At 34.3% G+C, this 23011-nt stretch overlaps 1 protein-coding gene across 1 annotated transcript in view; it reads left to right on the top strand.

The window, feature by feature from the left end:
• ADSS2 (adenylosuccinate synthase 2) overlaps positions 1-23011 on the top strand; it is a 35426-nt gene that overhangs the window by 3154 nt on the left and 9261 nt on the right. Inside the window, exons 2-8 of the mRNA XM_059905219.1 lie at positions 8298-8400; positions 9199-9267; positions 11171-11221; positions 17477-17543; positions 17788-17895; positions 18932-19013; positions 21834-21960. Coding sequence (XP_059761202.1) covers positions 8298-8400; positions 9199-9267; positions 11171-11221; positions 17477-17543; positions 17788-17895; positions 18932-19013; positions 21834-21960 — 607 coding nt within the window. The remainder of the gene's footprint in view (positions 1-8297; positions 8401-9198; positions 9268-11170; positions 11222-17476; positions 17544-17787; positions 17896-18931; positions 19014-21833; positions 21961-23011) is intronic.

Raw genomic sequence — 23011 nt, 5'->3', positions numbered from 1 at the left:
AATACTCTCAAAATAATCTATTATTCTTTATTTTCTTTATTTTGTTGAGTAGAAACTACAGAGATTTTAACTATTGTACTTTATACCAGACCTTAAGCATGGGCTTATTTATTGTTCTGGAGAAAGTAAAGCTTGGTAGTCTTAGCTACAACTACAGGCATGAAGTTGCCTGTCATCAGGACTAGCTAGAAGAGTATTTCTTTGTGTTTTTTCCCCCAGGGCTTTAAAGTTAATATAAAGAGAAAATATTAACTAAAATTAATTATAAAGGGAAAGTATATCCTGTCACTTGCTATATAAAGTTGGCCATAAAAATAAACACAATGAAAAAAAATGTTAATTTCTAGCTAGATGCTGGTATTTGCTGAAGGCTCTGAAACCAGCTATTAGCAAGTGATAAAGAAATGTAAAAGACATACCAGCCGGAACTGAGACATTCTCCTTGAAATAATCAGAAAGGTTGAAAGATAATTTAAAAGAGAATAATTTCAGTGTTTTTTAATGCCTTGACCTTATACAGCTAAAATTATCTTCTAAACCACTTTCCATAATTTTGAAGATGGTGGAGAATTAGCATTTAAGGTAAGCCATTCTTCCAGTTTTATAACAATTGCTATTTCTGTGTCTCCTATCAGGATTGTTTTTTATATGTAGTATTTCCCAAGTGCCTACATAAATGTATACCAGTGTGTGGTGTACTTGGTTAACTCCTGCTTTCTCGGATTACTGTGTTTTCCCTACTAGAATGTACGTTTTCTCAAAAAGAGGACTTGTTCCTTTTTTGTTTTCTTCCATAGCACCCAGTACTGTGTGAGGCAGAGAGGAAGTAAATACTCAACAAATAATTATTGAGTGACCTGGATCACCCTTAGAAATTTCTGTGAATTCAGTAGTTTAGCCCTTTCCTGAATTGTTTTAACATACCCCTGGACAATTTAATTGACTATTGGCATGAGTTTAACGTGGAATCCCCAACTTTCCTTGGATTAACATTTGTTAAGTAGTATTTTTAGCTAGTCTTTTTTACATTGTACCATTATGTTCAAAGGCTTTACTAGTTTACTTTAGACTTATTTCTTGTATCTATGAGAAAATAGATAACTGATAATTGTATCATTTTTGTGTATTTCCTCAGCAAATTTCAGTTGAATGCCCTGTGATTCTAGTAAATAGTTTTTCCTTGTTGAGGACAGTAGATCTCAAAGTTTGGTCAATGAGGATGTCCCAAGTTGTTCACTATTTCAACTTATTGTATTAGTGTATGTAATATACCATTATCACTATTTTTGAGGTATATATTTTTAAATTATATGAGGTTGTCTCAGTATCAGATCAATATTATTCTGTTTCTTTAATTTTGGTGAGAACGGGTGAGTTAGTTCGGTAGTTTTAAGTATCTCTAGGAAAAACTTTTGCCTAGAACAAATCTAGAGTGAACTGGTAAATTGATAATATAGTTAATAGCTTACTTACTGTAACTGAATACAAATCTACTTATAGTATCTTTTGGGGACTAGGTCAGATTTTGACACCAAAGATTAATGTGGTTGAGCTACATACCAATAAGTGAAGACTGGTGATATTAGAATACTTTTATCTAATGTCAAAGGGATATTGAGGTATTCAGTATTGTCTGGGGAAAGCAATTGAAAAGAACAATAAGTATGTATAGCACAGGGAACTATACTCAATATTTTGTAATAACCTATAAGGGGAAAAGAATCTGAAAAAAATAAATATGTATGGGACTTCCCCGGTGGCACAGTGGTTAAGAATCCGCCTGCCAATGCAGGGGACCCAGGTTCGATCCCTGGTCTGGGAAGATCCTACATGCCACGGAGCAACTAAGTCTGTGTGCCACAACTACTGAGCCTGCGCTCTAGAGCCCATGAGCCACAACTACTGAGCCCGCATGCCTAGAGCCCGTGATCCGCGACAAGAGAAGCCACCGCAATGAGAAGCCCGCGTACCGCACCGAAGAGTAGCCCCCGCTCGCCGCAACTAGGCAGAGCCCGTGTGCAGCAATGAAGACCCAACGCAGCCAAAAATAAATAAATAAATATTTATTTAAAAATATACATATGTATGTATAACTGAATCACTTTGCTGTACACCTGAAACTAACACATTGTAAATCAACTATACTTCAGTCAAGAAAGAAGGAAAGAAAGAAAGAACAGTAAATAGAGGACAGTTCCCATGGCTACTCTGGCTCCAAGAAGGAATGGTTCTTTACATTGGACCAACTTTTAATTATATTTAATTCAATATAATAAAATTCCATTTTAAAAAAAAGAGGTCCCATGAAATTTTTTAAAATGGGATTTTTGTATCAAGCTTTTAAAAACCCTTTTAAAGGAAGAATTTTATTCGTGAGAGAAAACTTTTTTGACTTGAAATCTGCAGTTCAATTTCAATGTGTTTTAAGAAAATACCTCCATAAATGTAATGATTAAGTGAATTTTTATCAAGCATTTACAGAGAGCTGCACAACATTATTGGTTTATGCATTTTTTGCTTGCATGTCTGATCTTCCTGACTATGACCCTGGTCATCTCTGACCGTTGTTTAGTAAGTGTGTATATTAGAGTTTGGTACCTAGAGTCTAGAGCTTCTTAATTAGGAAACTGAGATCCTCCAAGGCAATGCCTCGTTCCATTTTCATTGTGAGAAGTTGTTTTATAATGGTAATTTAAGGTACAAAATACAAGGTACTTGAGATTTTTGTCATTTGTGTGACATTTATCTGTGTATGAAACTGGAAGGTAACCATAATACTGTAAGGTAAAGCAGATACCGTAAGCCTTTAAGAGATAACTGAGCAGTATACTTGGGTGTCTTTGCTAAAAAGGAATTCAGATACCCTGTATATGTTTTCCTATCTAGTGTGTCTGGTTACTGTTTAATAGTTTAATTTGATCAACTTACTGCTAGTAACTTAAACCTGCTCTACTTTGAAATCATAAGCTAATTGCAATTATATGAATGTTTTTATAAAAGAACAGTCATCCTTGTTTATAATTGCTTTATTGCTGTGGATTGATATGTTTTAGTTTTGGCAAATAGTGAAATGTTTCATCAGGAAAGGGACACAGGCCTTTCAGTGTTTACCAAGAAAAACAGCACAGGTAGTAAGCACCGACTCAAAAGATTGTTAGGTTTCTAAGAAGCTTGAAGACTAGGTAGGAAGTGGGAACACTTTTTTGATTGCTGGAATAGTTCAAAGGCATGGGGTCTGCGACATTGCTGTGCTCTGCTGTAATCCGTAGTGTTTACTCTGACTTCTTGATTGATGTTCATTTTGAGCTCTGTGATTACTGTACAGTGCTCATGTATTCAGATCAAAAAGGACAAAGAGAAGACACATACTATTTTAGAGGCCTAAGGGGCCTGAGAAATGCCTCTTGGCTATGTGCATGAGCTTGTTAGCCCACAACACAATTGCTAAAAAGAGACATCATTGTTTCGGGTTGTAACACTGACTGCCTTCATCTCCTCTCCCAGCAGAAACTCACTTAGTTGCGAGAGTGATTTTGGGAAGAGGAGGACCTAGGAGCAAACTAAGAAGTTAAGACTCAGGAGCCACTTTTGCAGACTAATGTCATTTTGTTGCTGTCTAAATTTTTTTTTTTTAAATCTCTCCTGGACCTTCTTAATTAGAAACTTACACATATCAACATTTCCTGATCCAAACTGTTATTCTAGAGTTGGGCTTGACAGCCTCTGGTTCTGAGGAGTGGTGGAAAGAAACTTTAAAACATTTGTCTTCTGACTTTCTTAAGTTTAAAATTAAATTGGGGGGGAAAAAAGTACACATGGAAACAATATAAAAGAATTAAATACTATTATTTTGAAATATACCGTCTAAAACCCTAAGAAACAAACCAACCAGTGGAGCCCAAAAGTGGCTTCATATTGTGTGGCAAGTCTCTGAGGAAAAACATAAGTCTGTAATGCCTTATATGATATTTAAGAGAACAATTACAAAAAAACTAAATACTAAATAATATTATATCATCCCTGTATCCTGCAGTACCATGTTTTAGAGGTTCTTGACAGCATAAATATTAAAATTTAGAAGTTAATCATTTTTTTAATTGAAGTATAGTTGATTTACAATTAGTTTCAGGTGTACACAAGTTAATCATATTATATTCAGTTATTACTAGCACAAGATGTGAACTTAGAGAGCCAGCTGTATACATACCATGTTGCAATGAGTTTGTTTTGTGAATCATTTGGATTCTTTGTCTGCAAGCAATGGAAGAGATTGTGTTAAGCAAAATGCCAATATGTTTAAAGGAAGACCAAGATGCCTAAACCTTAGAGTGGCCTGAGACAAAGGCAGACAGCTCCTGGGATCTCAACAGCCAGAACTGGCAGCCTTTCTCTTTAGGATGCTCCCTTAGGTGATAGCCATCTCTGACTTTGAAAATCAAATTCCCAAGAGAGAGGAGCTTGATTGGCTCAAGCTTGGATCAGGTTTCCCTGTCTGGATCAATTACTGTGGACAGAGGGGATGATTACTATGATTTACAAAGTAAGGGGTGAGGGAGAAGGGAAGCAGAGGGACTGAACATACAAAAGGTATAGCTGACCTACAGTTAATTTCATATGGGAAAATTAAGAAATGAGGAAACATTAATTCAGGGTGATTCTCATTTGTAAACTGTTTTCTAATATCACTGTAGACCGCTAGTGCTTTTCTAGAGGGAAGAATGTTTGGTGTTAAATAGGTTTTTATTATTTTAACTATAATTAAAATAATGAGAGTTAGCTGTATTGGTTTTTAAAAACTAAAAGTACATACAAGAAACTTTGCTCTTCATCTTTGAGAACACAGAATTTTAGTTCTGCTCCCCCCGCCCCCATCATAATGTTCTAATTTATTTCAATGAGATACAGTTTTTTCCTGGTCATTAGGAAGCTTATTTAATATTTACATTCAATCTTAATGTAAGAATAATGGTCAAAGAAAATAGGTAAAATAAACACCAAATTAGGGGATGTTTTTGTGATTGTGGTGAGTGCTGATTGGATGACTGGATTTCTTTTTTTTGGATATATTCTTTACTTGAGTACTATTAATTTGCATTTATTCTTTTTTGGGAGGCAGTAGAATGGCTTTATTTTCTCAGACTTGTAGAGTTTTGTTTTCTAAAATTAATCAGTCCATATCAAATGAGTACTAACAATGTCATAGAACTTTATTGGTCACTGCGGGGGAAGCAAAGAACTAGTGAGCCCTTGTACTTAAAGATCGTCTCACATCTATCCCCACTGAATTTTACCTTTGTTCTTGTTATTTAATATAAGAAAAAATATCATATAAGGCATTATAAACTTAGGTTTTTCCTCAAAGAGACTTCCCACACACTATGCAGCCACTTTTGGGCTCCACTGGTTGGTTTGTTTCTTGGGGTTTTAGATGGGATATTTTAAAATTAAAAATGTTCAAAAATTAAGACATCTGAGATTCATTAAGAAATATTTTCTCTATTGATAATAATTGATCTGGAAAACAGCATTAATTACTATTCCACAGCTCCTTGTTTGTATAACAATTAATTGAACATATTTGTTTTTTTAGTTAAGTAGTATAAAATATACAGCTATGATAATTAGAGATATTTGTTAAATGCTGCATGAATGAGTGGGATCATAAGTGTTATGGGAATTTACCAAAGCAGCAAGAGGTTATGTATAGCAATAGTTATGTATAACTATTAATATGTGATTAATATTAATTAATATTAATATGTGATTAGTATCTGGGAGGATAGTTTACCAAATTTGCTTCGGGGGGGTCTGTTAAAAGTATCAGTAGAAATAGGGATATATTTATCTCCCATCATTTATCTGGCCTTCCCCGTGCTACTTAGGAGAATTGTTAAGCATAATTAAACAGATATGTCCTTGCTACTTATCTTGGTACATACTACATAGAGTTGCCCATGTGAGAAGCATTCCATCACAAATGTGGGAGCCTGCAGTTCAGAGTACAGTTGACCCTCCATATCCCTGGGGTCTGCATCCAAGGATTCAATCAACCATCAGTCGAAAATATTTGAAAAAAAATTCCAGAAACTTCCATAAAGCAAAACTTGAATTTGCCATGCTGGCAACTATTTACATAGTATTTACGTTGTATTAGGTATTATAAGTAATCTAGAGATGATTTAAAGTATACTTGAGGATGCACGTAGGTTGTATGCAAGTACTACGCTACTTTATACAAGGGATTTAAACATTTGTGGATTTTGATATCTGTGGGAGTCCTGGAACCAATCTCCTGTGGATATGGAGGGAGGACTGTATCTGCCCTTGTAACTTCGTAGTGGGTATTGGTGGTTGGGTTAGGCTGGCAGTGGTGGTCCTATTGAAACTTCTTTGTTTTGCTATCTGCTAATAACATGTGACCTTTCCATGGACCTGTGTTTCAGGACAATTTCCTGAGCTCCCAAGAAGAATTTTGTATATTCCACACAATTTATAAGTATTTTAGGTTAGCATCCAAGTAGGCACTTCAAATTTGAAGCTTCATCTGGGGCTTTTGGTGAAATGACCCTATACTCAAACTTATTTTATATATGTAGATTTAATTTGTCAAGAAATTCCTTGTGAGTAGCTCCTTCTCTGTTCACCTCAGGACTCTTTTCTGCACAGTGAGTGTTTCAAGATTAGAAGCTATTATACCCCACCTCCCTCTTAGGGCACTAGTGACTGAATATACTAATAAGCACTTACATTTTCTCCCCTAACTCCTAAGTCTTTTTTTTTTAATTTACGCGACATACACTAGTCTTTAAGCAAGGAATTCTTTGCTCTGTACAGTGCAAAACACAGTGTAAATAAGTTTGCTTTCTTGAAGATTTTTTTGCAGGACCTATTTTTCTGGCATTTTTGTGAATTCATGATGATGATGGTAAAAGTAAGTAAAATACATTTGTCAAATAGCCTTGCGATCAAGTTGAACTAGTCATCCTCAGGAGATATCGTTTTGATTGTTTTTTTTTTTTAAATGTCCCACAAAGATGTTGTTAAACCTTTTACTTGTTCAGATATATTCCTAGTTTGCTGTTTATTTTAAAATTTTTGCTAGTATTGTGTAGAAGTTTAAACATAATCAAATTGTATCTTTTCCCCATGCTTTTTAAACTTAGAAATTAGAAATATTATCTGGTCACCTAATATTCAGTCTCCTTTGTACCTAATTTTTATAATTCAACTTCACATTTTGTTTCATAGAGTGAAAGTTTCACCATGGGTTTAATGCTGTGATTCTCAGCTTTAGAGGTTCCTTGACCCAGTGTATTACTTTAGCCAGAGATGAGCAGATTCAAGAAATCGGTCACTAACCAAACTCATGAGACTGATTTTAAAATTTAAAAATTATTCTCCAGGATAACCAGTATTTGAGGGATTTACCTGGGAGATATCCTAGTTGATAAGTCCATGTAAGAATAATAATTTTAGGTCATAAAGTTGCTTGACACACTCTTAGGACAATGAGAATTATATGAATAGTTATATCAAGTTAGGGTAACTGGATAGATTTTTCTATTTTAAGGATTTTTTTAAGATAAATATCATGGAAAATTAATTAGATTGCTACACGTTCTACATAGTGCCGGAAACAGAATAACAAACTAATTGTTCCCTGTACTTTGTTCGCTTTTTTCTCTCTTTTAAAAAGGGATATGGGACTTCCCTGTTGGCGCAGTGGTTAAGAATCTGCCTGCCAATTCAGGGGACACAGGTTCGAGCCCTGGTCTGGGAAGATCCCACATTCCACGGAGCAACTAAGCCTGTGCGCCACAACTACCAAGCCTGCGCTCCAGAGCCCACGAGCCACAATTACTGAGCCCATGTGCCACAACTACTGAAGCCCGTGCACCTACAGCCCATGCTCCGCAACAAGAGAAGCCACCGCAATGAGAAGCTTGTGCACTCCAACGAAGAGCAGTCCCTGCTCGCCGCAACTAGAGAAAGCCCGCATGCAGCAATGAAGACCCAACCCAGCCCAAAATAAAATAAAATAAAAAGGGATATGTCTTCCTATCTTCCAGAAACCTGAACTCTCCAATTTCCAGATCCTGTTAGGAATAACCATTCAAGTAGGGAGAGGAGAGAGGATAGACAAACTATTGTAAAGCCTGTAAGGAATAAGTATTCATGGCAAATACTTGGGTTGCCTTATTGACATTTTAGCAGGAGATCATTAATTCACTTTGGAAGGAGATATATTACTTGTCATATTTATTGTCAGGTTCATTTTTCCCAATCTTGTATTTCAGGGAGGAAATAATGCTGGCCATACAGTTGTTGTAGATTCTGTGGAGTATGATTTTCATCTTTTACCTAGTGGAATAATTAATCCTAATGTTACTGCATTCATTGGTAAGTATATAAACTGAACTTAGGGACTTTCTTCCCCCAATTGATAATAGTGTTTATTTTTCATAATCTAAACTTATTTAATCTCTAATCAAATGATTCATTGATTGCTTATTAATCTTGACAGTGGTACCTTCTGGAATATACCTAACTTTGGCTGTTTTACAACTCTTTTAGATCATTTAGCACTAATACTTTTTTGGAATGATTACTTTGCATTTATTTCTGATCATTGGCAATCTTAATTGTATAACAAAGTGTTAGATCATCAAATCAGTTTTCCAAACACTATGAAGCATATTAAGAAATACAAGAGGTCTGTGTTTCATGGATTGATTCTGAACGCTTATAACATAAGATGCAATCTGATATTTTCTCTTCTAGTCTTTTATTTTTAAAAATGCTCATCACAACCCAATAAATTGATTTTATGGCCACTAATAGGTTTGAGTCCCCAATTTGAAAGACTGTGATCTGGTTCAATTTGCCTAAAACTATATAACTAGTTTCTTTCAAAATAATAGTTTCACTTTGTTTCAAAGAAATTTCAAATTATATTGAGTGTAGTTTTAGTGTTTTATATTCTGTGTATTATGTTCTATTATGTATTTACATTATACTACCGTTTAAAACTTGGAATCATTTCTGTGGTAACTCCCTGATAAATTAGAATGTCCTACTAATCAAAGTGCCTCACTCTTCTACTATTCTAGATAAAGGGTTATTGAAGATGTATGTCTATATTATAAATATAGATGTTTAAATTTGGGATTTGCTTATTTGTGTTTTTTTTTTTTTTAGGAAATGGTGTGGTAATTCATCTACCTGGATTGTTTGAGGAAGCAGAAAAAAATGTTCAAAAAGGAAAAGGTATGAAAGAATGAGTCTGCTTTGTCTGGCAGCCAGTTATTTTTTTTTTGTAATAAAGTATTATTGGACTCTCATTCCAGAAAAACTTAACATTTTTGTCTTCTACTTTAAAATTGCAGATTATTGTAGGACAAAATTTTTAATGTCAGTTATTAAATTTTATTCATTGTAATCAGTGTTCTAAACAAAAGACAAGCATAACAAGGTCATTGTGTAAGTCCTGATTTTTTACACATTGGTCATCTGCAAACTTTAGGTAGCTAGAATTACTATATGCTAGTGGCAAAACTCTAGGAAATTCACGAGTTCATTTTGTCATTTGTGCTCATTAGCATCCACTTCTACACAAGCCAAAAATTAGCTTAAGGCAGTCAGAAAGCCACTGTAGCCCATTTTGTACACTTTTAGTCTCATGTCCTAGAGGATCTGGAACTCCCTTGGTTACTAGAACCCAGGGACAAAAGAGGTTTTTTAGGTCCCTGCCTCCAAATGAGGGAAATGCTTCTTCTATGCAATGTATCCACTTCCATCTTTAAAAAAAAAAAAAAAAAAAAGACTTGATTTCCTGCCTTTTCTAATCTCTTCTGGATTTTTGGAAGTCTGTTTACATTCAGTTTGGCTGCCTTGCTAGGGTTTGAGGGGAATGTGGCAATGCAAATGATACACAATTGAGGAAAATCATTAGTGTAGTTCTCCCTTAGCTCATATTTAAAGAACTAAATTCTATTACATCGTTAAAGTTTATTTTTCACGTTTAAAAGTAGCAATCCTAAAAAAAAAAAAAAAAAAAAAGTAGCAATCCATCCTCAAGTGTTCCTAACAACTAAATCTGACTTCACAGAATCCTGTCTTGCTATTATCTCTGTTGTCTTCCCTGCCTTTTTACCTGTGTGTTGTGTCTGCCTTTTTAATTGGTCACCTTGAGGTTCCCTTGCTGCTCTCTGCTGTCCTTCATCCCCTTTACAATTTTGCCCTACTCTTTTTCCTTCTGGCCTACTAACCCAGCTGAATCTACTTATTGAGTTTCTTTGTAATATTTTGTTATAATATTCCCTAAGCAAACTTTAGAGTACATATGTGTTACATGTCAAAAACAGCTATAGAGGGGGAGGCGTAATAACTTCTTTCATCTATAAGGAATGTTTGTAAAACAAATCTTCGGATACTATCAAAATTAACAACTAATTTTTAATATTCAAATACTAATTTTGAAAATAGGGCTCGGTGGCTTATCCTTAGAATGCATATAGCCTACTAAGTTACTCTCTTTAAAGAAAAATATTTAGATTCATTTCTTTATTCATTCAACAGTCATTTTTCTTGAACATTTATTGGATGACAGACCCCATACTATGAAAATTCATGGCCCCTACTCTCAGGCATTCACACTTAAATGGGGAGACACATGTATCTTCTTATAATTCAGTGTGATAAGTGCAGTAATTGATAGTACTTTGGAGGAATTAGAACATTTTATTATTTTGTTTAATCATACTTTTTATAATTGTCTTTTGGGAAAGGGTGCCATACCCAAAATTAACTCCCTTTTCTCAAAATTCTCCCTTTGCTTTGAACCTCACCCCCACCCCCCCCGCCCCAACAAAATGATATTTCCTACCATTTCTGTTTTGGATTCCTAAAAGTATTTTATGTGGCTATGGCTGGCTTGAGTTTGGAGCTTTTTAGAGCAAAACATTTAGAAAGAATTTGTGAATGACTTTGTATAATGAATGACAGGTGAGAAAATTCTTGTTAAACATATTTCCTATGCAGAAGAAAAGATGCTAAAATGACTACTTTGGTGAAAAACACTTTTAAACAGTGTATTTCTAAGGAAATTAAGATTTAAAAATTATTATACAAAATGTTCAATTAAATGTATCTTTTTTTCCCTTCCCTCTAGGTCTGGAAGGCTGGGAAAAAAGGCTTATCATATCTGACAGAGCTCATATTGGTAAGGGGGACGTAATGCATTTATTTATAACTATATTTTTATCAGAAACATCACATGAAAGCATTTAGTAGCCAATTTGTCTTTAATTTTACTGAACACTAAGTAGGATGAATTGTAATAATTGGGTTCAGATACATGGAATCTTATTCATTTTTTTCTTCTGTTTTTGATAAGGGCTAGGTTAAAATTTACCTATTTCTGAAGAATTAGCTAATCAGATGAATAATTTAAGCAGTATTTCATGAGACATCGCTATTTCTATTAAAAAATAAGCCACATTAAAATACAAAGAGCTTTTATTTGCACATATTAATACTCACGTAAAAGTAGGTCTACCATCGGGCAAGTCTTTAGAGTGATTCATTGTACCTAAAATGTAATAATACTGCTTTTTAAATGATGCAGATTTTATTCAGACTAGCCTTCTCCTCCATTGGTTAGAACAAACTGAATTCTAAAATTAATTTCAACCACCACCAGTATATTTGAAGTTTGTTTCCCTGTTATTATCCTATCTCTGAAGTGATAACATTTTTAATTACCAGTGACATGACTAAGAGGCAATAGCCAGGAAAGAGAAAGAACTATAAACCATGTAAGAACTTCTGTGATTGATAACTCTTAAATTGTATTTAAATATGTATGTCTCCTGAGGCAGTAGCTGCTGTAGTTTTAGCATTGACCTCCATTTAAGAGGCAACCCCATCAAAATTTTCTTAAGAGTATTTATCAGCCAAGTGACAGTACCTCCAAATAACAATCACAGATTTGAATACTATGCATAGTCTTAGGAAATCAATAAAATAACTTATTTGAAATAAACTGTACTGGATTGACATACAGCTTTTATGTGAAAACTCCCTTTTCATTTCATAGTTTGCCATAGTCTTCTGAATCTATAAAATCTGAAAAGAACAATTTGTGATTACCACTGCAAAACACTTTTATATTAGTTCATATTATCGTATATGTTGTCCATGAGTAGATTGGTATTCCCATACTGAAGACTTTGCTAGTTGTTAGTGTGACTAGATAAAATGTAAAGAATACATACTTCTGTATTTTCCATAAAACAAAGTAGGCTGTGAGTCATTTGTATTTCACCTGACTATTTAAACTATGAAAATATTAACTATCAATTATACTTGTGTTTAAACTGAACCTTTTCTTTGAAGAGCTCATAGTTTTTTATTTTTTAGCAAAACTGCAATTTATATTTCCAGAGTAATAGTGTAGATGCATAACTAGACAAAAAAAGTAGGAAGCTTTGCAGTCCCAAATAATAACATGTAATTTGGATGAGGACAAAAAGGTTTCATTTTGCTTTTATGAGGAAGGAGGTTGTAAATCTGTCATGTTTGTTGGCCATTTTAAGCTTCTGATTAAAAAAGAGAATCATACTCAGCCTGTCACCTATATAGTTTAAAATATTTTTTGGTTATTACCTTAGTACTTTTAAACTTTTACATGTCATCACTATAGGGCTGTAATATAGGAAGCAATATTGTATTATTTTTCTTACTGACAGTCTCTTAGGTATATAATAAAAATTATATTTTTGTGCATTACTTTTGTAGTGTTTTTTATCTGCTTACACTCACTAATCATTAACCTTATATGTATTTTATTTTGTTAACATGAGTCATCTTTAACTTTCTAGTTTTTATGTATAGCCTTTTGGTATTCATTGCCTCTGTCTTGTGAATAAATGATGAAAGCCGCTACTTATCTTCAGAACTTTGTAATGGTCCTCTGTCATCTGCTATGTGAAATTCAGTATCAGAATACCACAATTTAGGATTGCAAAATAGGATAATACCTAGTATGTACTCTTTGAGTAACTTATAACATTAATGCACATAATCAGGTAAGTAGTTCGGCTATGTGTAGATGTAAATATATGCTGATGATATCAATCTGTTGAAAAGAACATGGTGTTAAGAGAGATACCTGTGTTCCTGTCTGGATTCTCCACCTTTTTTCATTATAAATGCTTTGGGTCTGTCACTGGACAGTTTGCATTCTTGAACGTAGCACAGTGGTTAAGCAAGTTACTTAATTACTTTAGAGTACAAAAACCAAAGAAAACACTAATACAAAGGGGTCAAAGGACCAGAGTAATAGGAAAGTAATGTGGTTTAAATTATAACAAATGTGAATTAATTTTTAAATTTTTTAATTTATTATATTTATTTAATAATGGTTTTTCCTTTTCCATAAATTTGTATTCTTAAAGGAAAGTATTTCTGTTAGAGGAGAACTGAGCCCAGAGAGGATAGCTCTGACTAAAATTTAGATATTAGTAGTAATATGTATAATAATATATGTATTCTTTAAAACATGTGTTATTAAAATGTCTATAAGAAACATGTATTTTTAGTACAGTCAATTCTGAAATGGTGAAAAGAAGTAAATAATGTTATCAAAAAATCAAATCAAACTAACTAGAAAATTGCTGAGAATCATTGCTATGTAACCACTTCACATTTTTGCTTCAGGGACTCTCTTACCATAGGACTGAAAGGACAGTTCTCTAAGTGCCATGGTAATTATGGCATTAGAACTCTCATTTCAGTACTAAGCACAAAACCTAGTCTGGTACACAGATGCTTAAAAATATTCATTCTTTCCAAGGATTTTAAAAATTTCTCATAAAATCCTGAGATTGTCAGTACAAAGTATGATGGGTGATATGGTTCTCATGATCTACCTTAAAATAATGTAACATTTAACCTAAGGTCCTTACAACAAAATGCTTGCATTTCCTTGTAAAGTCCTTTGTGTTATTATTGTCATACATTTCACATCTACACTGTTATAAACTCCACAATACATTGTTAATATTTTTGCTTTAAACAATCAATTTTCCTTTAAAGAAATTTAAAAATGACTAAGTTGTTGGCCAGTTCTTTACATTAGCATACTTAAGCAAGTATGCGAAGAACTGTCTATTACATCATAATTGTGCCCCTTCCCATTGAATTTCATAACAAAATTTTAATATAAGAGATGTTTATTGAGGAAAAGAGACCTGAGAAATAACTGAGAGTTTAAAATTTTTTTAAGCATTTGAAATCCAAGGTTTGCTGGGTGTCTGTCCTTTGATTCAACAGCTATCGGAAGCCTATTCTATGTCAGGTGTGGTGTTGGGCACTGGGGATTCAGCAGTAGAAAAGATAAAAATCCCTTAATGGAGGTATAGTAGGGAACACAGGTATGTAATGTACCATGGTATATAGTGATACGTTCTGAGAAGAAAAAGTAAATCAGAGAAAGGAGACCGGTAGTGTCAGGCATTTGGAGGAGGTGGGTGGGGAACTATAATTTTAGATAAAGTGGCCCAGGGAGGCTTCACTGAGAAGATGACATTTGAGTAAAAACCTGAAGGAGATGCAAGATGAATAAGGTCTAGAGATATGCTGTACGATCTTGAGGTTATAGATTACAATACTGTATTGTGACTTAAAGCAGTCACAGTAAAAGAAAAAAAAAAAAAACTTTAAAAAAAAAAAAAAAAAGACCTGAGAAGGTGTGAGAAGCAAGCAAAGTGGATATTACATGTCCTGAGGCTCACACTGGACACTTTAATACAGTATAAAAATAGTGTTAATAAAACTTAACTATGATAATTAAAAAATAATAAGGTGTTAATAAAACTTAATTACTGAAGGTAAACAATTATCTTTAATTAAAAATTTTTTAGACTGAATCCCCAAGGTGGCATTTTGTGTTTTCAGTATCTAGGCTGTAGAAAATGGAAGAGATACTCGAGCAACTTCAGACAAAGACTGTTCTTTCAAAAACGGTAGTTGTGGTATTAAGGCTCCATGCCATGATGAAGCTTTATGAAAGTGATGATTCTGATTGTACTCATAGCTTCCTGGAACCTAGAAAAACTTAAGAAAACATTAGCTCTACGGCAAGGTACTTGGCTCACCTGCTTTCCAACAACTATTTGTGATTTGCCAGTTGCCTCTGTAACTTCTTTGAACATAAAAAATAAAACATGCTGAAATGCAAATGCTTTTTTATTCAAAAGAAGTGGCATACTCCAAGGTCTCAATCTTGTCCTAACTGATTTGCAAAGTCTGAATTTAGTGAAACAGCTCTTAAGAACTATTCTGGCCTCTCAAACGTAGATAATAGCGATCTATCGGCCAAGGTTTAGAATCCATGTCATAGAAAAAAGTAAACATTTTAACATACCACGTAATATAGAAGGTGCGGCACAAATGGTATACACATATTTTACTCCTTTAATCAGCATGTACCTTATTATACAGAGCCTTCTAGTACCTGAAAAGGGTACTCTGTTAACCAAGAAGGTGAAAGACCTGTACACTGAAAACTATAAGACAGTGATGAAAGATATTGAAGAAGAAACAAATAAATGGAAAGATATTCCATGCTTATGGATTGGAAGAATTTATATTGTTAAAATGTTCGTACCACCCAAAGCACTGTACAGATTCAGTGCATTTGGAATTCAGTGTGTTCAATTCCATTGGAATTCAGTGCAATTCCAATGGCATTTTCCACAGAAATAGAACAAACAATTGTGAAGTTTGTGTGGAACCACAAAAGACCCAAAATAGCCAAAGCAATCTTGAGAAAGAATAAAGCTGCAGGCATTATGCTTCCTGATTTCAAATTATATTACAAAGCTATAGTAATTTAAAAAACAGTATGGCTTTGGCATAAAAACACACACACAGATCAATGGAATGGAATAAGGGGCTCCAAAATAAACCCACACATATGTATTTAATTAATTTACAACAAAGGAGCCAAGAATATACAATGGGGAAGGGACAGTCTTTTCAATAAATGGTGTTGGGAGAATTAGAGTGCTACATGCAAAAGAATGAAACTGGACCACTATCTTAGGCTATACACGAAAACTAACTCAAAATGAGATTAAAGACTTGAACCTAAGACCTGAAACCATAAAACTCCTAGAAGAAAACATAGATGGTAAGCTCCATAACACTGCTCTTCGTAATGATTTTTTTTAAATTTAACACTGAAAGCAAAGGCAACAAAAACAAAAATAATCAAATGGGATTACATCAAACTAAAAAACTTTTGTACAGCAAGGGAAACCATCAACAATATGAAAAGGCAAGCTACAGAATGGAGAAATAGTTGCAAATCATATAGCTGATAAGGGGTTAATATCTAAAATATATAAAGAACTCATACAACACAATAGAAAAAAAAACAATTTAAAAAAGGACAGAGGAACTGAACATACATTTTTCCACAAAAGACGTTAAAGATCACCAACAGGTACATGAAAAAGTGCTCAACATCACTAATCATTAAGAAAGTACAAATCAAAATCACAATGAGATAATCACCTCACACTTGTCAGAATGTCATCAAAAAGACAAGAGATAACAAGTGTTGGTGAGGATGTGGGGAAAAGGAAACCCTTGTGCACTGTTGGTGGGAATGTAAATTCATGTAGTCCCAGGGAAAACAGTACAGAGAGGGAGAAGGAAGGAGAGGAGGAGAGGGAGAGAGAAGAGAGAGAAGGCATAGAGGCATATTCAGACAGGAAAAGCATATGCCTTGGAGCCAGGGACTTAAAAGAATGCCCGTATGGTGGTATGGGAGGGCAAAAAGGGGGCAGAGCATAGTGTAAGATGAAAGGGCAGACTATACAAGGAGCACATGTAAAATAGTTTTGTCTTTTTCTTTTAAGCAATAGATACTGAGTTTTAAAGACAACAGTGGTGATATATCTGTGTCTTGGAAAGATGACTGTGGCTGCATTAAAACATAGGAATTAGAGGTGTCCAAGTGTGGAAATAGATACACTCATTAGGAGGCTACAGCTTTAGTGAGAGATGATGGAAGCTTGGGACCAGTGAGGAAGAGGGAGATAATCAACATAATCCCTAGATTTGTGGAGTCCAGAACTTCAAGAGGATATCTTAGTAAACTGAGCTTTATAGAATTGTAGGGTAGGGTACTCCAGAATTACTCTCTTAAGGACTCATTTTTAAAAATAGAATAGATTGCAATAAATAGGAATGAATGACCAGGCATATTTTCATATTAATATACCAGTTAGCATTATAATCTTCACTCCCACCATTATTGTTGCTTTTTAAAATGTATCCATTCAATTTGTCATAAAGAAATTAGGCTTAAGGAATTTATAACTTCAGTAACTTAAAATGCAATATATGTTGTTTTCCTGTATTACTTTTGTCTCAACAACAACTGATTTTGTTTTTGCCCCCTCAGTATTTGATTTTCATCAAGCAGCTGATGGTATCCAGGAACAACAGAGACAAGAACAAGCAGGAAAAAAGTATGTTTGTGTGTGTGTGTGTGTGTATGTGCAATTTAAGCATATCTAGTCTTTTTTGTTTAAATTCTAGGCCAGAAGTTTAAGAAAAATAACTATTAGGATATCCTGTTTAGATTTCAGAGAAAATCAATAAGACTGTAAAAATAAAGGAAATAGCGTAAAAATTTCATTCTTTGTGTTGATCTGACCATAAGAACTGCATTTTTCTTTTCTAACTCAGAGCTTGTTTTGATTTATTTTTAAGTTTGGGTACCACAAAAAAGGGCATTGGCCCAGTTTATTCTTCCAAAGCTGCTCGGAGTGGACTCAGGATGTGTGATCTTGTTTCTGACTTTGATGGCTTCTCTGAGAGGTAACTACCCTGTATTTCAAAATGGAAAGAGCAAATGGATTTTTAGGATTTTTTAAACCCAATATGCAAATTGATAAAAATCAGTATTCTAGTTGAGTAGTGGGAGTTGGCTTTTTTGTTTCATTTGAAATATTAAAGTTATTTTTTATTACATTTGAATTGGTCCTTAATTTGAAATCAACTTCACGAAAACAACATGATGTTGATATCAGATCAGTACCCCAAAAAGACAAAGCCAAAATTATATTTAAGGATTGGAGTTTGGAATGTTTTACTGAGAAATAGAGATGTTTCCAGGGGGATGTGGCAGTGCTGTGGTGGGGTCACAACAGCCTAGTGTCCTCGGATTTTCAGCCCCAAAGACTCTGTTGTGTCCTCCCACCTGGAAATAATTAGGCTCTCAGGTACTGGTGAACTATTGCGTATCAAGCTCACCTTGAAAAATAGAAATGCCCCATTGACACTTAATCTCTGTAGAAAAATCTCCATGGGAAACCTGATAATCATCCAAAAACTGTATGGTGACTCAGTAACGAGGTGTTAGTTGGTCACATCTAATAACAGATGGCATCAAAGATCGCTCGCTGTATCCATTTTCAGTCAGCAGTTTGTCTGTCTGCACTGTTGGGACACCTCCACTGAGAATATTGGAGACAAATTGCTAACACCTGCCTCTGTCTCTCTTAAAAGCGTCATTTTAGACCATCCCCTTTTGTCTTTCATGCAGTACAATATAGTTAATTCAGATTTAAGTCTTGTGGTTACAGATTTCAGTCATTTCCTGCTCCTCCCACCCCTCACACACATCACCTTAATTATATTGTTGATATCCCTATCCCTATCAGTAAAAAATATTTTGAGTGTATCATTTATTCATACGACTGATCTTCTTTATTAGATTCTATTTCTCAGAGTGTAACTTCAGTTTGGGGATTGTTATTCAGACCACTTATCTCCGGAAACCATTTGAATCAAATGAAATTATTCAGAATATTTTTAAACAGAGCTGAGGTCTTGATTTATCTGTATTTTTCAGGTTCAAAGTTTTGGCTAACCAGTACAAATCTATATACCCCACTTTGGAAATAGACATTGAAGGTGAATTACAAAAACTCAAGGTAATGCTTTCTGACATTTATAATGTCCTTTTTAAAACTCGTTTGCCAAACTGGCATCTAGATCTTTCATTCATTCAGTCTTTGTATTAGGAGCTGAAAATATAAGATTGAAGAACATGTGGTTAATAAGTGCCACACAGATATGTTTAAAGTATTATAGGTAAGAAATGATGAAGTGAATTTGTATTTTTAAGTCTAAAAGCATATAGCCTAAAAGGACGTGGCATGTTTGAGTAACTTCACATGATGTAGCTTAAACAAAATATTGAGTGGGGAGCAGGGAGCAAGAATAAAGTACCTGAAAATAAAGTTAGACAAGTAGGGGCCAAATCATAGGTCTTATGCTGGTCTTATATGCAGTGATAGGGAGTTTAGCTATTGAATAATTTTTGAGCAGAAAAAAAGACCAGTTTTGTATTATATAAAAATCACTCATAGGAATTTGGGGGATAGATCAACAAAGGGACAAGTAAGAGATGATAACTTTTAAAACTAACCAGCCCATTTAAGACTGTTACCCCATAGGGTCAATTTCTTTAGCACTGTACTCTTAAGAGACAAGTAAGGTAATTGGCCAAAGATGAGGCCCACAGTTGGTGCCTGAGTTAGTCACTAGTCAAGTTGCCTATCCTCTCCACCCTTCCATTCTTCCAAAATCTTTGGTGAGTTTCAAGCTGCTTCTCGTGTGTCTGATTGTCACTCTTAAATAAGTATGACATCAATTCCAGAACTGAATAGGAATTTACATACCTGATATGTCATTTTAGAATTGTTGCAGGCCTTAGGTCTAGCCACTCAACTGAATTTCTAAAAAAAAAATGACCTCCAAGGAACATTATAAATGTTAGGTATTTGGATTTCAGTGTATGGATTGCTGCTTGGAATAGACTGCCATTTTGTTTTCATTCTGTCATGCAACAAATATTTTAAATTTATTACTGGCAACTTGGAAATATTTACGTACTAAAGTGCGGGTATATCTTTTCAATTCTATTTTATACATGTTCCGAATGAAAGTAAAGTAGGTGAATAATAATGACCAGAATTAGGTAAGAAGATTCTTAATAGGTGATAAACAGTATTCCCCCCTTATCCTTGGTTTCACTTTTCATGGTTTCAGTTTCCCATGGTCAACTGCAAAACAACTCATAAGTTTTAAATTTGAGACTTTCTGAGTAGTGTGATGAAATCTCTTGCTGTTCTGCTCCATCCTGCCCAAGATGTCAGTCATCCCTTTGTCCAATGCATACCACCCATTAGTCACTTAGCAGCCATTTCACTTATCAGATTGACTGTCATAGTATCGCAGTGCTTATAGTCAAGTGACCCTCATTTTACTTACTAACGGCCCCAAAGCACAAGAGTTGTGGTGCTAGCAACTTGGATACACCAAAGAGAAGTCATGCAGTGCTTCCTTTAAGTGAAAAGGTGAAAGTTCTCAACTTAATCAGGAAAGAGAAAAAATCATATGCTGAGTTGGTAAGGTCTACAGTAAGAATGAATCTTCTTCTATCCATGAAGTTATGAAGAAGGAAGAAGAAATTTGTGCTAGTTTTGCTGTTGAACCTCAAACTGCAAAAGTATAACAGTGCATGATAAGTGCTTAGGATGAAAAAGACCTTACATTTGTACAGTAAGGTATTTTGAGGGAGAGAGAGGCCATATTTATATAACTTTTATTACAGTGTATTGTCATAATTGTTCTATTTTATTATTGGTTATTGTTGTTAATCTCTTACTGTGCCTAATTTATAAATTAAACATTATCATAGGTAGGTATGTATAGGAAAAAACACAGTATGTGTACAGTTTGGTACTGTCTGCGGTTTCAGGCATCCCCTGGGGGTCTTGGAACATATCCCTCTAGGATAAGGGGGGGACTACTATATATTGAACCAAGACTTTAAGGAACAAAGGTTGTGATGAATGGTACGGTGATTTCAAGCATTAAGAAAAAGGACTAAAACAGGAAGAAGCATGAGATTGGGGACTAGAGCCAAGGGGGGAATTATATTTTCATCAATAGGTATAACATACTCAGGTGAGTTCATGAGTGGGTCTTGGAATTTCCATACTAGTCTGGCTAAATATTTAAACATGGTTGAAACTAGATTTTATTGTAGTTATACTATAAGCCTTGGGGAAACTCTTGTTTATATTATATTTTTAATTGAATTCCTGAAATTAAACAGTATTATTAATACTTTAAACGTGTTTTGAGGAAGTTTTATCATGTTTGTGTGTATGTTAGTATTTGATGTTATCTACTAGTAATACTGCTAAGGTATTTGACTGTAATGGAATACAATGGGAAAAGAAGATTAGTCAATATTAGTCAATTATTGATACTTGCATGCTTGGCAGTGTCACTTGTGGCCTTCACCACATTTTGAGAAAAACCTTGATGCAGTTTATGGTTATATGGACTATAAGTGCTGCTTTTTTAATACCTACAAAATATAAAAGCATAATGTAATATATTCAGATCTTATTTATTTTCCTGAAAGCTGGTTTATGAAGTATGAGTACTTGGCTATTCGGAAGATTGTCATCATTATTTGCAGTGAGGTTAAAATAGAACCTTTGAATTTCATTGTATCTCTACTTTTCTTGAAATAGTGTCTCTTTTCTGGTTCTGGAGAATCAGTATGAGAGACCAAAGCCAATCCTAATGTTGCAGTAGGGTGGGCACCGTCACCAATCCCTTTCTGCTTTGCATTTGTCAGTTTTCACTGTCAAAGTCAGGTAATTTTTACTCGTATTGGTTTCATTGTAAATTTATTAGTATACGTTGAACTTGGTTATTGTCTTTGTATATAGAGTTATATGGAAAGGATTAAACCAATGGTGAAAGATGGAGTTTATTTCCTATATGAGGCTCTACATGGACCACCAAAGAAAATCTTGGTAGAAGGTGCAAATGCAGCACTACTAGATATTGATTTTGGTAAGTGAGATATGACTTATGGGGAGTTTAACTGAGTCCTAAATTGCTTAAGATATAAATAATTAATGTTAACATGAAAGGATTTTAAAATAAGGCTTTTCGCTTGTATATTCAGGAATGATGAAAGTTTGTCATCTTATACTAACCCCTTTTTTTAAAAAAGGAATATTTTGTGTTAAGTTCTGCAGTTCATTAGAAAAATGAAATCACTATTTGGGTCAGTGGGTTTGGGTTTTATAAACTGTGATTTTTTTTTGTTGTTTGGTTTATGGTTCAATTCCAGACCTCATTTCCTTGGAACTGTAAGATGATTAGATGAATCCTTTGAAAGGACCTTTAATTCAGCCTTTTTAAAAATATCAAAAGCTATTATACATTGTTATTAAACATGCACATTCTAAGATCTATGGAAGTCTGTTTAATGAACTCCCTGGACATGAGATTCTGAGTGGATTTAGAGCATTTCCTCCATCTTCAAAAAGTTAATGCTATCGTCTTCAAACTGCTGCCTTTCTTGGCCTAATTTGTTGGCCTTTTCATCTAAACATGATCTTTCAGGATAAATCTGATTTATCAGATTTCTCAGCTCTTACTGACATTTCATTGGCTTTTGACTTCAAGTAAGCCAATTAAAGAGTATTTCTGTATAGTAGATATGTATTTTTGATACCGTAATATGCCTATCCAATCTGGAAAGAAAGCAGTGTCTAATTAGCATAGTGAATAGTTTAAGTATGAAGAGGATCTTGGGGCCAGGGTTTGGGGAGGGGGGGAAGTACACCACTCTTTGCTTACTCTTGTCGTTTCTGGGGTTAATCCCTGAAGACAGATCAAAAGGTCAGAAAATGCTGAATACCACAAAATTCTTAGTGTACTGTTGTCACTCCAGGTTGCTGGTGCACCTTAAATATTTGTATCAGGGGAGTAAAATAAATTTGCTTTAAACTAACAGGAGAGTGTTAAAATATATATAAGTCTACATAGTAGAATAACACCAGAGTTTTGGCATTAAATTATTTAGCAGTCATTTAGGTGAGTGCCTACCAGACAG

The sequence above is a fragment of the Balaenoptera ricei genome, chromosome 1, assembly GCF_028023285.1.
Source record: "Balaenoptera ricei isolate mBalRic1 chromosome 1, mBalRic1.hap2, whole genome shotgun sequence".
Classification (NCBI taxonomy): domain Eukaryota; kingdom Metazoa; phylum Chordata; class Mammalia; order Artiodactyla; family Balaenopteridae; genus Balaenoptera; species Balaenoptera ricei.
The sequence above is the reverse complement of the archived record's forward strand: the minus strand, read 5'-3'. Positions and strand labels throughout refer to the sequence as shown.